Consider the following 16382-nt stretch of genomic DNA (forward strand, 5'->3'; position numbering starts at 1 on the left):
CAAACACTGCGGAGGCATGCTTTTCTTGCCATGGGAAAAAAAAAAAAATCTTTCAAATCCAGGTGTGCATGGCCAAAATTGGGAATTCACCTCTGAAATTCCATATATCAAAGGAAAGCTTCCAGAAAAAAAGCTGCCAGGAATGTCTAGGTTCCCTTGGCTTCCTGAGGGCCACCTCTCATCTGCTTTTTAAACACTAGGGGTTCTTCCTATGGAAAAGAACTCTTCTTCTTTTCCAGACACCCATGGATAAAACTGGGATTTGGTCTCACAAATTCTGTCTAGCCAAGGATTGCTACCAGAAAAAAGCAGCCAAGATAAGGAGGTCTGGCTGGTCTTGGCCTCCGGGGCCACCTCTAATCAGTCTTTGAAACACTGGGGCTCGGCCCTTTCCTTCCTGTGGAGAATAATTGTTATTCTGGTACAGGCACTCATGGCTGAAATGGAAATCCACCTCCAAAACTCCCCATATATCCAAGGGTTGCTCTCAGAAAAAAAGCTGCAAGGTCAAATGGTCTGGCTTGACATGGCCTCTGGTGAGTGCCTCTCATCTGCCTTCAAAACAATGAGGTTCTGTGGTTTCCTTCCTATAGAAAGGAACCGTCCTTCTTTTCCAGGTGCCCATGGCCTCAAGCCCTTGACCACTGTATAGGGACAAAGGAGCTCTGTACTCAGTGGAGTGGAGACAGAGGACAGGGGAGCAGAGCCCTGGGAGTGCTTGAAGGGTGATTTCAGAGATGGGGGAATCATTTTGACATGGCAGAAAACAGAGAGAGAAAGAAAAAAAAATTATGCAGAGAACAGCTGGAGAAGTCCAGACTGGACACCAGGAGAAAGGAATTTCCCTCCCAGGGCAGGGCTGTGGTGCAACACGTCCCCCAGAAGGAGCCTGGAGCAGCCCAAGGCTCTGTGTGCCCAGGCAGAGGCAGGCAGGATGCAGAGCTGTCAGCAAAGGAAGGGGCCAGCGAGGTGGGGCAGCTGGGGGATGACGACAGCCTGCAGGGACAGAGGTGCAGGGCATGGACACCGTAGGACAGCCTGGGCTGGAGAGGGCACAGGGATGGGCAGCAGCTGAAAGGCCCTGACAGAGCCAACTCCTGCAGCACTTTGGCCATGGCTGCTGGCCCTGGGCCTGAGGCCAGGAGGGGACAAGTGACCCTTGCAGCCCTGGGGCCTCATTGCCTCCTTGTCCCTGCTCAGCAGCCTGGCAGGGGCCACCCCATGGTTCTGCCCTTGGCATTGCACATCCCCACATCCCAGTGCCCTGGGAAGAGCCCTGAGCAAGGAGGGAGGGACAGGATCTGCCTTGCCAGGGGCTGGGGCTGAGGGCTTGGACCTTTGCATTCCTGAAACACATCCAGGTTTGCTCAGCATCAGAGACACCTTTGCCTTGTTTGTTACCACCTGTCATCACTGCCTCCAGTGTTCTGCTCTAACTGGAACATGGGGACACTTTCATGTGAATTGTGTCCCTCAGTGGGACCCATTAAAAGTTAAAGAAACTTTGGACTTGGAATCTGACTTTGAATTCTTGAGAAGTTTTTTGAGCACACTCTGAGGGACTGAGTCTGATGTAAACAGCACCAAAGCCCCAAGAGGTTCATTAAAGTCTTTGTGCTGTGTCTGTGCTGCTGAGCTGGGCTGGGCTCCTGGCACAGAGGCAGCTCCTGGCAACCAAGAAGAGCTTGAAAAAGACACTTCTGAGGAGCAGCTCCTTTCCCAGCCCTGCTGGGCTGAGGGCACTGCCTGCAGGTACCTGTGAGCAGTGAAGCAGACAGAGGCTTAAAGCAGCTGGAAGGATAATTCTGAGATTATTCGTGGAGAAATCTTCACAGCTTTTGACACAGTCAGTCCCTGGCTGCAGGGATCTCCTAAAGCTGACCCCTGACTGGACTGAGATGATTGTAAGGATGGCTCTGCTGCTGTTCCTGGTTTGGGGGAGGATGTGCTCCAGAGCAGGGCTGCACTGGGCACCGTCAGAGGGACAGGGTAGGATGGCTCCTGCTGCCAGGGACGGCTGCAGGGGCTGAAGCTGGGGCTGCAGCCAGGGGTGCCCAGGGCTGTCCTGCAGAGCAGCTCCTGCAGCCCTGAGGGCTCTTGGCCAGGCAAGGGCATCTGCCACCTGCCAGGGGCAGCTCTCAGCCTGCCTGGGAGCTCCCCATGGATGGTGGAGGGGAGCTGTGGGTGCAAGGAGTGACTCCTGCCAGGGCAGGTCCTGCTGCTCTGGAGAGGGTGCTGTGTGGGCCAGGACTGCTGACAGCTCCAGTTCATGCCCAGGTCATTCCTGAGGGGACTTTTCATGAGCTCATTCAGGGCAGGGGTTTCCTGCTTGGGTCTCTGCTTTCCTGAATCTGTGCTCCCGCTTTTCCCTGGCTCAGCTTGGTGGCAATGAAAACTCAGCTGTGCAGGGCAGAGCAGGGGCTGAGGCTCTTAAACCATCCCACTGAGTTTTCCTGGGAACCTCAGCAAGTTTCTCCAGCTCCCCAGCCTCCAGATCCATGCAGCATCCCCTTTCCATGGTGCCCAGGCCTGGGGGAGCTGTTCTTTAATCCCTGCAGCCCCGAGCAGCTGCAGGGCAGAGCTGGCCCAGGGGCTGGGCTGGGCTCTGGCAGCACTGGCAGGGAAGGAGCCCGGGGCCACAGGAACAGCTCGGGCTGGGACAGCTCCAGCAGCAGAGCTGTGGGCAGGGAGGGAGGGAGGCAGCACTGAGGGAAGCCCTGCTGCAGGGGAGATGTGGCACCTGCCGGCCCTGCCCTGCAGGGCACACACTGCCCTGAGCAGCACAGCTCTTGTGTCCCCTCGCAGCCAGCACAGCCCTCAGCCCGGGGGCTCGGGGCCCTCAGTCCCCTCCTGGGCCAGCAGAGCAGCTCCAGAGATGAAGGGCATCTCTCCTGCCATGTGCCCATTCCCTGCTGAGCAGGGCCTGAGGGCCACAGTCCTGCACTGCTGCTGCCTGGGAGGGGCTGTGCAGGGCTGGGCAGGGAAAGGCTTTTCCTCAGAGCCCAGGTCTCTCTCTCCTTGCCTTGCCCAGGTGATCCTGGCATTGCTGACGGGCTCTCTGGGAATGGCAGTTCCAGCTGCAGGCTCAGGCCCAGCCCTTGGGCTCCTCCTGTGCAGGCTGAGCACAGCAATGGGGTGTCCCAGCTCCCTCTGCCCCAAGGAGCTCTGGGCAGGGCAGGCTGGAGGCTGGGAATGAGCTGACTCTCCTCCAGCAGTGCCATGGACAGGACCCTGGGTGTGTCCTGGGGATGCCATCCAAGCTGTGAGCTGCCTCCAGGAGACACTGGGGACAGGAGTGTCCTTGGCCAGGAGTGGGGCTGAGACTCTGAGAAAGGCTGAGCCAGTTTGCTCTGCTGTGGCTCCCTCTGCTCTCAGCTGTGTCAGGCTGATTTTCAGGGGAACACAGGGACTGCCCTGGATCTCAGAAAGGGCAGCTGGGGACAGATGGAGTGACAGAGCAGCTCCCCTCACCCTTCACTGAGTTACAGCCCATGCTCTTGCCTTGCACAGTTCTCTCTGATCTCCCTGGGCACAGCAGGAAACCCTCTCCAGCTGCCTTTGGCCATCACCGTTCCTTAGCCCTAGCACAGGAGATGCTGCCAAGCTCCTCTGCCTCAGGAGCAGTTTGGGCTGATGAAGTCCCACCCCAGGACCGGCCCCTGTCCCTGTTCCCATGACCCCAGTGCTGCAGAGCAGAGCTGACCCCTCGGTGTCCATGGGCAGAGCCCCTGCTCGTCACAGCAACGGGGCCAGATCCCAGCAGAGCTCCAGGCACGGGGATGAAGGAGAAGATCTGAGAAAAGGAAAATTGGGTGGCACAGAGCAGCAGGGGCAGGGCTGGGAGAAAGGGCTTGGACATTGCTCATCAGTGTCTGCCTTGACTTGTCACTGTGTCCTCCGTTCAACAGGACTCCATGGCCAGAGTGATGAAATGTCCAACAGCAGCTCCATCAGCCACTTCCTCCTGCTGGCATTGGCAGACACGCGGCAGCTGCAGCTCCTGCACTTCTGCCTCTTCCTGGGCATCTCCCTGGCTGCCCTCCTGGGCAACGGCCTCATCATCAGCGCCGTAGCCTGCGGCCACCACCTGCACACGCCCATGTTCTTCTTCCTGCTCAACCTGGCCCTCACTGACCTGGGCTCCATCCTCACCACTGTGCCCAAAGTCATGCACAATTCCCTCTGGGACACCAGGACCATCTCCTACACAGGATGTGCTGCTCAGCTCTTTTTCTTTATGTTCTTCATGTCAGCAGAGTATTTCCTGCTGACCATCATGTGCTATGACCGCTACGTGTCCATCTGCAAACCCCTGCACTACGGGACCCTCCTGGGCAGCAGAGCTTGTGCCCACATGGCAGCAGCTGCCTGGGCCAGTGCCTTTCTCTATTCACTGCTGCACACGGCCAACACGTTTTCCCTGCCCCTGTGTCATGGCAATGCCCTTGGTCAGCTCTTCTGTGAAATACCCCCAATCCTCAAACTCTCCTGTTCAAAATCTTACCTCAGAGAACTTGGGCTTCTGGCTGTTAGTGCCTCTTTAGGACTTGGTTATTTTGTGTTCATTGTTTTCTCCTATGTGCAAATCTTTAGGGCTGTGTTGAGGATCCCCTGTGAGCAGGGACGGCACAAAGCCTTTTCCACCTGCCTCCCTCACCTGGCTGTGGTCTCCCTGTTTATCGGCACTGGCATATTTGCCAACCTGAAGCCCCCCTCGATCTCCTCCCCACCCCTGGATCTGGCCCTGTCAGTTCTATACGCAGTGGTGCCTCCAGCTCTGAACCCCCTCATCTACAGCCTGAGGAACCAGGAGCTCAAGGCTGCAGTGTGGAGACTGATGACTGGATGGTTTCAGGATCATTAAACTGCTGGCTAATTTCTGAAAATCACTTCTAATAAAAGACATCTTTGATACTTCTTGTTGGTTTCATTTTGAGGGACCTAGTTATTTGTTTTACTTTTTTTATGTCCACAAAGAAATGTCCTTGTCTGTGTCATTTCTCATTTTGTTTCTCTCCACCTTCCCTGTGGCCACAGACTGTGTCAATGACGGGCTGTGCTCTTGGTGGCTTTAAAGGAACTCAAGGATCTCCCAGGCAAGTTTTCTGCAGAGATGCCCCTTTTGTTCCCTTCTCTGGAGCTGCAGCAGCAATGTCTGTGTGCAGAGCTGGGGGCAGATCAGTGCTGGCACAGCAGCTGTGCCCAGGAGCAGCAGCACTTGGTGTTGCCAGTGCTGCTCCCGTGCCCCTGCCCCGCTGCCCTCCTGGCCCTGGTGTTGCTGTAGGGCCTGAGTGCTCTCGGGGCCGGGCACAGTGCTGGGGGTGGCAGTGCCGGGGCTGCAGCAGGGACAGGCCATGGGCACTGCTGGGGCAGCGCTGACGCCTCAGGGCAGGGCCTGGGGGCTCCAGGCTCCTTGCCCAGGCTCTCTCCAGAACACGCCCAGGCCAATGCTCAGCAGAGAAAAGCCCCGTGAGCAGCCCCAGGGTGGCCGTGGGCAGGCTGGGGGCAAACAGCATGGCTGGGGCTCTGCAAGGTGCCTGGGGGAGATGGGAAGGAGCAGCAGAGCAGGGGCTGATCCATCCCCACTGCGCTGGACACCCCAGGGCAGCGTCCCAGAGCGTCCTCATGCACCTGCCAACAACATCCCCCCTCTGCAGCCCTGGCCTCTCCCCCAGCTCACACAGGTGCCGCATCCTTGCAGGCACAGACACGGCAGCACTGGCTCAGGAGCCCCTGTTTGCACTGCCCAGAGCAGGCGTCAGCACCCCCATGGTGTTGGTGTGGGGAGATGAACCTGAGGGAGCACAAATGCCATCAGCCCCTGGGGCCAGGAAGGGCTGGGGGACAGCAGGGAAACCACTCAGGTTTGTGGTGGCCTCTGAAGTCATCCAGAAAGTTTGTTCCCATGAGCTGTGAGTTTCCTGTGCCACTGCAGACGTTGTTGCTCAGAGCCAGGGCTGCCTGGCAGCCACCCCCAAACTGCCCTCAGCATTTCCTTTGCTTAACCTTGGCTTTCTTTACCCTTCCTGGTACAAATTTCTTCTATTGCCCATCCCTGTTCCCTCCCCTGCAAACAGCCCATCCCTGGTTGCCCTTTCCTCTCTAACCCCACTCCCCATTTCAGTTCCTTAGTTTCCAGCACCATGGGAAGGTCTCCTTGGGAGCAGGATCATCCTTCAAGTGCTTCAGGAATTGTCTGCAGGCTCCTGCAGTGCCTCGTGCTGCTCCCTTGCCAGAGGCACCACAGGCCAGGGGGGCACATCTGGGCTGCTGTGTCTGGCTGTGGGGCTCCCTGTTCTGGGCAAGGAGGAGGAGCTGCAGAGGCTCTGCAGGACTGACAGGATGGGCTTTGGGGCTGTGAGGAGAAGCTGAGGGACCTGGGCTGCTGGACCTTCTGGAGAGGAGGCCCAGGGCTCATCCTGCAACTGCTGCAAGGGTGGTTTCAGAGAATCACAGAATCAGCAAGGTTGGAAAAGACCTTGGACATCATCAAGTCCAACCTGTGCCCTGACATCACCTTGTCTCCCCTGAGCCTCCTCTTCTCCAGGATAAACAACCCCAGCTCCCTCAGCCTCTCCTCACAGGACTTGTGTTCCAGACCCCTCACCAGCCTTGTTGCCCTTCTCTGGACACACTCCAGCCCCTCCATGTCCTTCCTAAGCTGGGGAGCCCAGAACTGGACACAGCACTTGAGGTGCTGCCCAACCAGTGCCGAGTACAGGGGAAGAATCACTGCCCTGCTCCTGCTGGCCACACTGTTCCTGACTCAGAGGAGTGCCAGGGGTTGGATGGCGGGAATGGTGGGGAGGGGGTGGGGACAAAGTCTGATTTATCATCAGCCATGAAGGGTCTTGATTGTCATATCTATTTAGACTGCAATTAATGTGCTGAGGATCAATATCAATTGGACATTGCTGATCTCAGTCTATAAAGATGTACTAAATGAAAATTATTCATGCTAATTGTATCTCTATCAATATTTTAGAAATATATATAGTTTAGACAATATTTGTTGTAAAGTAGTAAAGGAAAACATAGATGTGATTAGTGTTACCATACAGATGGGCCCCTTGGCAGATGCTACATGAGAAAAATAAGACACAGGATGCAGTTTGAGATAAGCAAGAGTCTCAAAGCTGGATTGGCCAAAGCTGGGACTACTCCAAGGTAGGGAGATGGGCCCTTTGCAGATGTTATGGGATACAGGATGTCCTAAGACAGAACTGGCCTTGAGATGGACAAAGTTGGGACTATTCCAAGGTAGGGAGTTTGGGTGGTGGTTTGATCCATGAAATAATTACTTCTTGGAACATAATGCTTAGTTATGTATAAGACAAAACTTAGAGTGCACGCGTATCCAGTGACGATATTCATAGGATGCGAGGAAGATGATGAGCCTTCATCTGAAGAAGACCACCAAAAAGCCAAGAAGACCCCCTAACAACAAGTGGAGCATGCACTATGTAGTACAGTGACATAGATTTTACAAATTGAAAATAGGAGGAGATTTACAAGAAATATTAATGAATATGTATTAGCATACAGTATATAATTTTAAGTTGGATTACTTTGTTTTGTACGTGAGGTAGGGTGAGAAACCCCCCCCCTGTACCCCAGTCATTTTTGCTTATGCTTTATCCGAACATTACTTATCTTTAATTAATCACTGCCAATTTTTTGGTATATGCTTGATTATAAAATGCTACTTAAAAAAAATTGCATTGCTGCTAAATTCAACTTTGTTGCTTATTAAATTAGACATATAGAGCTTCATTTATAACAATTTGGTGCTGAAACCCAGGTATTCCAGCCTGGGGAAGGATGCCTAGTCTCAGGAAGGAGCTCCCCACCAGCTCTTTTTAGGTGCTCCCGAGCTTAGACCAGGATCCCTTGGAGAAGGAGTTCCAATTATGAAAATGCATAAGCAAAGGAAGCCAGCAATAGGAGGCACACACAAAGGCTGCCATTGGAGTGCCAGCTGAAGGTAAAGGTGTCTGTAAAATGTCTTGTGCACAAGAACCGTGTGGGAAAATGGACTGTGTAAGTACCACGGGGTTGGGCAGGGGGGCAGCTGTATGTTTGTGTGTGTAGAATATCTAAAATGGGGGCTGGTATCCCAGACACCTGAAGCAAATGTGGACCTCCCAGTACCGTGTTGTTGGCTCTCCGCAAGGAGACCAGCTGGGAAAGGAGGGAAGTGAAGAGAGAGAATGAGTGAGATTCCCTGGGAGGGACTGGTAGGGAGGGTCCTGGCCTGAGAACCCAGGGGAAGGTCCTCGAGGAGAAGGGAGCGATCTGATCACTGGGCAAGGTGAATAAGGATGGGAGCAACTGAGTCAAGTTCCATTTTCTTTGAGAAGAAAATAGTTGGTAATTTTAGTAATAGACTAAGGGATTGCGAGGAGAAGTGACTAGAAGGATATAGTCAGGGAAGACAGATTGGGAGAAAGATTGGAATTAGGCATGAGGCAAACAGTTGGCAAAAGACAAGATAGTGCAACAGAATAATAAGTGAGAGGACTGAACCACAAAGTGAGAGAGGGAGACCAAGAATCTCCTGGTACCAGGGATTTCTTGGTTTGCTGCTGCCAAAAATGGGTCCGAGGAAAAGTAAGTCCTTAGACCCAGGAGCTACGAATCATGAAGGGAATTCACAAGAGCCTGGTATACATGGGAATGGTGAGGGGGATTCTCAGAAGGGGAGCATCCCTCAGAACAGTTAGGGAAGATGTTACAATACTGGGATGCATGGGAATCCCGAAGAGGAAAAAGCAAGCAGAAAATGATTAATTATTGTATGCTTGAATGGACAAAGGAAATTATCTGGAAAGACAACTTATATTGGCCAAAGTCCAGGTTGTTTGAAGACCGGATTTGCCAGGCACTGAATTTGTATGTGAATTCAGAAGAACCTTTTAACCAGGAAGAAAGCAAATATGCTGCTCTGTGGCTTCCCAGGGGAAAGGGTGAATTTGTCACTCGAAGGCAGGGAAGCAAGGGTTTTCTGTTCTATCCTTTACAAATTAGAAGGCAAGCAGCCAAAAAAGACAGACACGAGCCCTAGGATCCATTAGATCACCTCCCACCCCCTTATAGGCAACCTAATCAGCCCGTTCAACCCCAAGCCCCCGAGGGTCCTCCTGTAAATGCAAACGCACCCCCTATTCAGGAGGAGCCAGTAGCACATAGAACTAGAGGTGGGGGGACGGGGAGAAGTGATGATGGGGATGGGGAAGCAAAAATGGAAGATGGACTATACCCGCTTAGAAAAGTTCCAATGGCAAATCCAGAACAGAGACCTATTGGTGATGTGAGTGTTCCCCTGAACACAGGGGATGTTAGGGAGTTTAAGAAGGAGATGGGCAGGCTGCTAGAGGATCCTCTTGGAGTGGCAGAGAGATTAGATCAGTTCTTGGGGCTGAATATATACACCTGGGTGGAACTGCAGTCTATCTTAGGAATCTTGTTTACCATGGAAGAAAGAGAAATGATTAGACATTCAGGAATGAGGGTTTGGGATAGAGAATGTCAGGGGCCAGACCAGGGGGATCAGAAATGGCCTATGCAAGATCCAGGTTGGAATAATCAGAATGAAAGACACAGGCAGAATATGAGTGATCTCCGGTGGATGATTATCCGAGGAATCCGGGAAGCAGTGCCCAAGGGGCAGAATATAAGGAAAGCTCTAAGTGAGCACCAAGGGAAGGATGAACCCCTGGCAGACTGGTTAGAAAGACTAAGAAAAGCCTTGCAGTTATATTCAGGTGTAGACCCCGACACTGCAGCAGGACAGGTCCTTTTGAAAACACAATTTGTAGCTAAGTCCTGGGGGCACATCAGGAAGAAGCTGGAAAAAGTAGAAAATTGGCAGGATAGGGGGCTTCAGGAATTGTTAAGAGAAGCACAGAAAGTGTATGTGAGAAGAGATGAGGAGAGGCAAAAGACAAACCCACAGATTTTAATGGCAGCAGTCAAGGAAACACAGACAACCATGAATACAGAGAAGCGCTCAGGAAAGAACAAACAACAGAAAAAGGCAGGTCCCACCTCTGGGGATATGAGATCCATGTGTTTTTCCTGTCACCAGAAAGGACACTTACAAACTTCTTGTCCTACCTCCAGGGGTACAGGACCCACTTGTTTTTATTGCCACAAAAAGGGACATCTACAAAAATTCTGTAGAAAGAGGCAGCAAGATGAGAAAATGTTTCAAGAAGACTAGGGGGGTCAGGGGCTCTATTTAATGAGGACTGAACACCTAGAAGAGCCCTTGATAAAACTGAAAATAGGTCCTCAAAAGGAAGAAATCACATTTTTGGTGGACACAGAAGCTACTAGGTCGACAGTAAGAAAACTACCACAAGGATGTGAAGTAAGTCGTGAACGTGTCCCAGTAATTGGGGTTAAAGGAGAAGTTTTTCAGGTTCCTGTAATTAAAAATGTGCAGATTGAAATGGATAAAAATTTGGACTGAATGATTTGGTATTAATACCAGAGGCTGATAATAATTTATTAGGAAGGGACTTAATAATAGCCTTGGGGATTAAAATAACACCCTGTGAAGGAAAACTTAAAATCTATTCTTTAACTGAAGAAGATAATTTCGAGATTAGCGACACTGTGTGGTATACTGGTGAAGTAGGAAAATTAAACATTCAGCCCATTAGCATTGAAATACAGAACCCAGAAATCCCCATTCGAGTAAAACAATATCCGATATCACTGGAAGGTCGGAAGGGATTGAAACCGGTAGTTGAGAATTCAGTACATCAGGGGGTGTTGGAGTCCTGTGTGTCACCACATAATACCCCCATCCTGCCGGTAAAGAAGCCTGATGGTAGCTACCGACTAGTCCAGGATCTCAGAGCGGTAAATCAAAGAACCATTACCCGCTTTCCAGGAGTAGCTAAGCCAGATACCTCCTAATTACATTTGGTACAGTGCAGTGGATTTAAAGGATGCCTTTTGAACTTGGCCTCTGGATGAGGGCAGTAGGGATTGCCTTTGAGTAGGAGGACCCAGATACAGGTAGGAGAGAACAATTAAGGTGAACGGTGCTACCGCAAGGTTTTACAGAGGCACCGAATCTTTTTGGGAGGGCGTTAGAAAATCTTTGGAAGTCCTTTGAGTTACCCAAAGGAATTAAGCTGCTACAGTATGTAGATGATTTGTTAGTAGCAAGAGAAACTGAAGAGGAAACTAGAAAGGGTACTATTAAGCTTCTAAATTTTCTGGGAGAAAATGGGCTGAAGATATCAAAGTCAAAATTGCAGTTTGTAGAGTCAGAAGTGTGGTATTTAGGTCATTGGATTAGTAAGCAAAAGAAAAAGCTAGACCCTGAAAGGGTTTCAGGAATATTGAACATGGGACCCCCAAAGTCTAAAAGAGAAATAAAGCAGGTTTTGAGTCCCTTGGGTTATTGTAGGCAGTAGATAGAAGGGTTTAGTAGAAAAGTAAAATTTCTAAATGAGAAATTAACTACCAATTGCTTGAAATGGACTGAAAGGGATCAGGAAAATTTTGAGCAAGTTAAAGAAACCCTACTGCAAGCTCCTGTACTGAGTCTTCCCAATTTAGACAAGCTTTTTCAATCATTTGTTAATACAGTTGATCAAACAGCTTATGAAGTATTGGCTCAAGGTTGGGCGGGAAGCTGAAATCCAGTAGGATATTATTCCAAATGATTGTATTCAGTAAGTAAGCGTTGGCCAACATGCCTGCAAGCTCTGGTAGTCACTGCTGTGTTAGTAGAAGAAACCCAAAAAGTAACCTTTGGGTCACCACTGGAAGTGTACACCCCCCCAAAATATTACGGGAGTCCTTGCTAAAAAGGCCAAAACATGGTTAACTGATAGCAGAATATTAAAATATGAGGCGCTCTTGATAGCCTCCTCTGAATTAGAGCTCAGAGTGACAAATATACAAAGCCCCGTTCAGTTCCTTTACAGAGATCCAGGGGAAGAATTAATACATGATTGCACAGAGATCATAGAGTTACAAACAAAAATATGCCCAGATTTGAGGGAACAAGAATTAAAAACAGGAGAAAACTTATTTAGAGATGGATCATCCCAAATTGTAAATGGATGAAGGAAATCTGGGTATGCCATAATTAGTGGAGAAAAACTGGAAGTTAAAGAATCTGGTCCCCTTAGCCCGTCCTGGTCAGCACAAGCCTGTGAACTCTATGCATTATTCTGTGCATTGCTGTTATTAAAGGATCGAGAAGGGACCATATACACCGACTCAAAATATGCCTTTGGGGTAGTGCATACATTTAGAAAAATTTGGAAAGAAAGAGAACTTATAAACACTCAAAGAAAAGGATTAGTGCATCAAGGATTGATAATTCAAATTCTTAAAGCTTTGAAGAGTCCAAAAAAGATAGCAGTGGTTCATGTGAAAGGCCACCAGAGAGGGAGAGACATTAAAACAAGAAGAAACAATTTGGCTGATGATGAAGCTAAGAAAGCTGCCCTGAGGGAAAACAGCAATGTAATTATGACTTTTCAGGAAGCAGGAACACAAAATCAAACACCATACTTTTCTTTAGCAGAAGTAGAAGCCATGAAAAACCTAGGAGCAACTCTAAAAGAGGGACAATGGATTCTCCCTGATGAAGCCACAGTTCTAACAGCAGAAAAAGGCTAGACTCATGCTTCAAGGGTAAAAGGACCTATACCCAATAAAGATTGGAAAATTATTTAGACACCAGGAGACCTGAAAGTAAAATTAAAAAATACTTAAATTTGATTAAACCTTTTTACTGAGGTTCAAAATACAGTTTAAAGTAAAACTGTAATTTATCCACAACATGGCTGAAGAGAGTATTTGGTGCCCAGAGGCTATAGCTCATATGGAAAATCATTTTCGGCTGTGGATTTCACATAATGCTGCAATACATTTGGTGTGCCACCCACATATTGAAAGAATAACCCAGCCCCAGGATATTCAAGATATCCTTAGTACAGAAAGGTCAGAAGCTGCCATCCCACAGAGAGAAGTTTCCATGTTTCAGCAAGGTTGCTGCAAACACGGTCATCAGTGTGAGCGGTGTAAAGCAGTGACCATGAAGTGGCTGAGACAAAGACATTGGCACAGAACAACTGTACCTTGGGACCAAAGAGATGGAGCTTTTATGATTAATTGTATACAATGTTTTAGTGGAGTAGAGCGAGATTTTAGGATGCAAAATTGGGTTTTAGCACAGATCAACATTAATACTTATTTGGAACAATTTAGGATAAAAGATCAAGTAGAAAGAGCATTTATTTATTTATTTAGCAAATCACGTGGAAGGATTAGTGGCTTTGAGAATACTACTACAACAACAAAAGATAATAGCAGTAAAATGTGGATATAGTAGGATACCCAGAAACAACAGAAAAAAAAAAAAAAATTGTCTTGCTTAACTTGTCCAAACTAGAGAGCTCCTTTGATAATTAACCATTAAAGATCTGTGTTTTGTGATTGCAATTAACTTTAATTTATTAGAAAAATAAGGCATTCTGGATTGGCTGTTGACAACAACTCCATTGAGTTTGGAAGCAGAACAATGGCGATGGGAAGGGATTAGACACGTCCTTGATCAATGGGAACAGCCTGAACAGATTGAAAATCTTTTAAGAGGCCCTCAGCAACTAACACTAACAGATTTCATTGAGGAACTACAATTCCAGAAAAAGAGACTGGAAACACCTGTTACTAAAAGAGTCCAAGAACAAGTAACACACTGGGAGTGTACTAAGCATGGCTTAGAGTGTCACCCATGGGTTTGTGTTATTTGTACGCTTTGCCTTAATTTGTGGTGGAGAGTAACAAGAGCAGAAGAAAGAGAGAGACAATTGATTTGTTTAACTTGCTTGGATCGTGTGCATGAACAGTTAACTTTAAAAAGCTTTTCCAGTGATTTTTTTGGAACACCTTTGAGATATGAAGATGGAACCTTTTTATGCAGCAGTTTGATTAATAGAAAATTTAGACCAATGAGTTTTTACTATATTAGCTTTTGAGCAGGTAAGAGAGCAAACAATTCATAGTATTATAGACCAGTGTATCATAATTAAGAGTTGATGTGGAGAAGGAATTTGTGTGCCACGCTATAGACACATTTCTTACATGCATTGGCATTGCAAATGTGCCCATTGTTGGTGATGAAGATTTTACAATTATCCCTGAGATCTGAGAAAAATTGACCAACAAATTAGGTTGTTAATTGAAGTAGTGAAAAAGCAAATCTTATTGTGGTTGGCATATCTCCAGAGCTTTGGTTTAGACTAAAACAAGAAGCAGCGGACTAACCCAGAGAGAGAGAGAGGGAGAGGGCAGTGTTGAGAGAACTGTGAGTAATCTGCCATCCTTGAAACAAACATGAGGCCAAGGGTACCAGTGAGACCAAATGCACCAGTGACTAGATCCCAGGATATAAACTTTGCTGCCAAGAATCCTGACATCTTGGCCCTTGGCTGCAACCCAAAGGGCCTTGAGGATGGTAGAAAGTCAAAATTCCGGAGGATTATTTTCACTGTGTTTGTTGTGATGCCCTTGGCAACTGGCCAAAACTATGGAGCCACTCTGGACAGAGTCCATGAGAGAAGGGAATGAGCAATGCAGGAACAAACAATAATAAAACAAGCAGCACAAGAGTGGGCAATGAGAGAACAATCTATGCAAAAACAAAGTCCCAATAATGTTGATCCCTGTAATAAATGCAAGCACTCCATGTGGGTCAAGGACAAGATGGAATTTGTGTTCATGGCACATCCACATGTTAGTGCTGCCTGCTACGATCACAGCAATTTTATAGATGTTTGTGTTAAAAATAGAAAAATGGATTGGGTAGGGAAAAATTAGGATTTAATGGACCAGCTCCTTATCCTTACAGTGATCAAATTTGTCCTCAATATAATTTTTTTGTTTGTTTGTTTTGAGAAAGATGAGAATGGGAATGATCCAAGTATAGGTATAGGAGGTACAGCACTAAGGAAAAAAGAAGACAAACAAAAAGAACCAAAATAAATACGTAAAAAGGCCATAGGGAAAGAATTAAAGGAACTGGATAAGCTGTATGAACAATTCAAACAGCAGTATAGCGACTGGGATTTGACAACCTCAACTAAGAACCTTTTTGTAGATTTGATGCAAGAAATTGCTACAGAATTAGGATTATCCAAATGCTGGATCTGTGGGGGACTTAGAATGGCTGAAAGATGGCTGTGGAGAGGTGAGAGTCTAGCTCCAGAACAATTTTTCAAATGGTATCATACTCAAATTTCCAAGACATTAAAATGACCTGAAGGATGGATTTTGAGTCATCAAGTAATTGGAACAGTCTGTATGACTCGAGAAGGAAGGAAATATAATGAAGTAGTAGGATATACTCCTTGTATATCTACTTTAGTAGTTAATTCGGATAATAAAACTAAGACCTGGCAACCAAAAACTTTTACTGGGTACTGGGGAATAACAAAGGAAATGAATTGTGAGTGGAATAATCAAACTGATTTGTGCTGGCATAAAAGTCCTGGAGCTAACCCCTACCAATCCAAAAAAAGACCTAAAATCCTATTGGGAACAACAAGAAAACACAGATAGTAAATGGAAAGCCCTTGATGGAATATATTGCATTTGTGGGCAATGAGCATAGAGTGAATTACCTCGAAAGTGGGAGGGAACCTGTACCTTAGGAGTTATACGACCCTCCTTCTTCATCATACCAAGGTCTAGGAGCAATATGCTGGGAACACCACTTTATGAGACTCTAGAAAGGAATAAAAGAGATTTAAACCTCAACTTCCCAAAGGCAGGGGGAAACCAGAAATGGGGGGAAGACAAATGGCCTGCAGAAAGAATCATAGCGTATTATGACCCAGCAACTTGGGCTGAGGATGGATCTTGGGGATATAGGACCCCAATTTATCTATTGAATCGGTTGATAAGACTCCAGGCAGTAGTGGAGGTTGTATCAAACCATACTTCTGATGCCCTAAAGTTACTGGCCAAGCAGCATTCACAAATGTGAGCATTTGTATATCAAACCAGAATTGCCCTAGATTATCTGTTGGCTGAAGAAGGGGGAGTTTGAGGAAGATTTAAGGAATCTGAGTGCTGTGTGGAGAGAGATGATCATGGGGAAGCCATCACAAAACTTGCTGAAGAAATTAAAAGGGTGGCACACGTACCTGTTCAAAAGTGGAATTCTATTCTAAAAACGGATTGGTGGGATAACCTCTTTGGAGGAGCCTGGTGGAAGAAGGTGGGATTTATGCTGTTATGTTCTGGATTAGGATTGTTATTCTTACCATGCATGATTCCATGTCTTATTAGACTAATCCACCCAGTGATACAAGGAATGCAAATGACAGCAATGCCCATTGATCCAG

General features: G+C 47.8%; 1 protein-coding gene across 1 annotated transcript; it reads left to right on the forward strand.

Annotated features, from left to right (window-relative positions):
- Window positions 1-3931: 3931 nt before the first annotated feature.
- Window positions 3932-4864, forward strand: LOC120747658 (olfactory receptor 14I1-like). The gene has a single exon (XM_040053683.1). The coding sequence runs from the start codon at window positions 3932-3934 to the stop codon at window positions 4862-4864; it is 933 nt and encodes a 310-aa protein (XP_039909617.1).
- Window positions 4865-16382: the final 11518 nt, after the last annotated feature.

This window comes from Hirundo rustica, unplaced genomic scaffold (assembly GCF_015227805.2).
Source record: "Hirundo rustica isolate bHirRus1 unplaced genomic scaffold, bHirRus1.pri.v3 scaffold_136_arrow_ctg1, whole genome shotgun sequence".
In the NCBI taxonomy this organism is placed as follows: domain Eukaryota; kingdom Metazoa; phylum Chordata; class Aves; order Passeriformes; family Hirundinidae; genus Hirundo; species Hirundo rustica.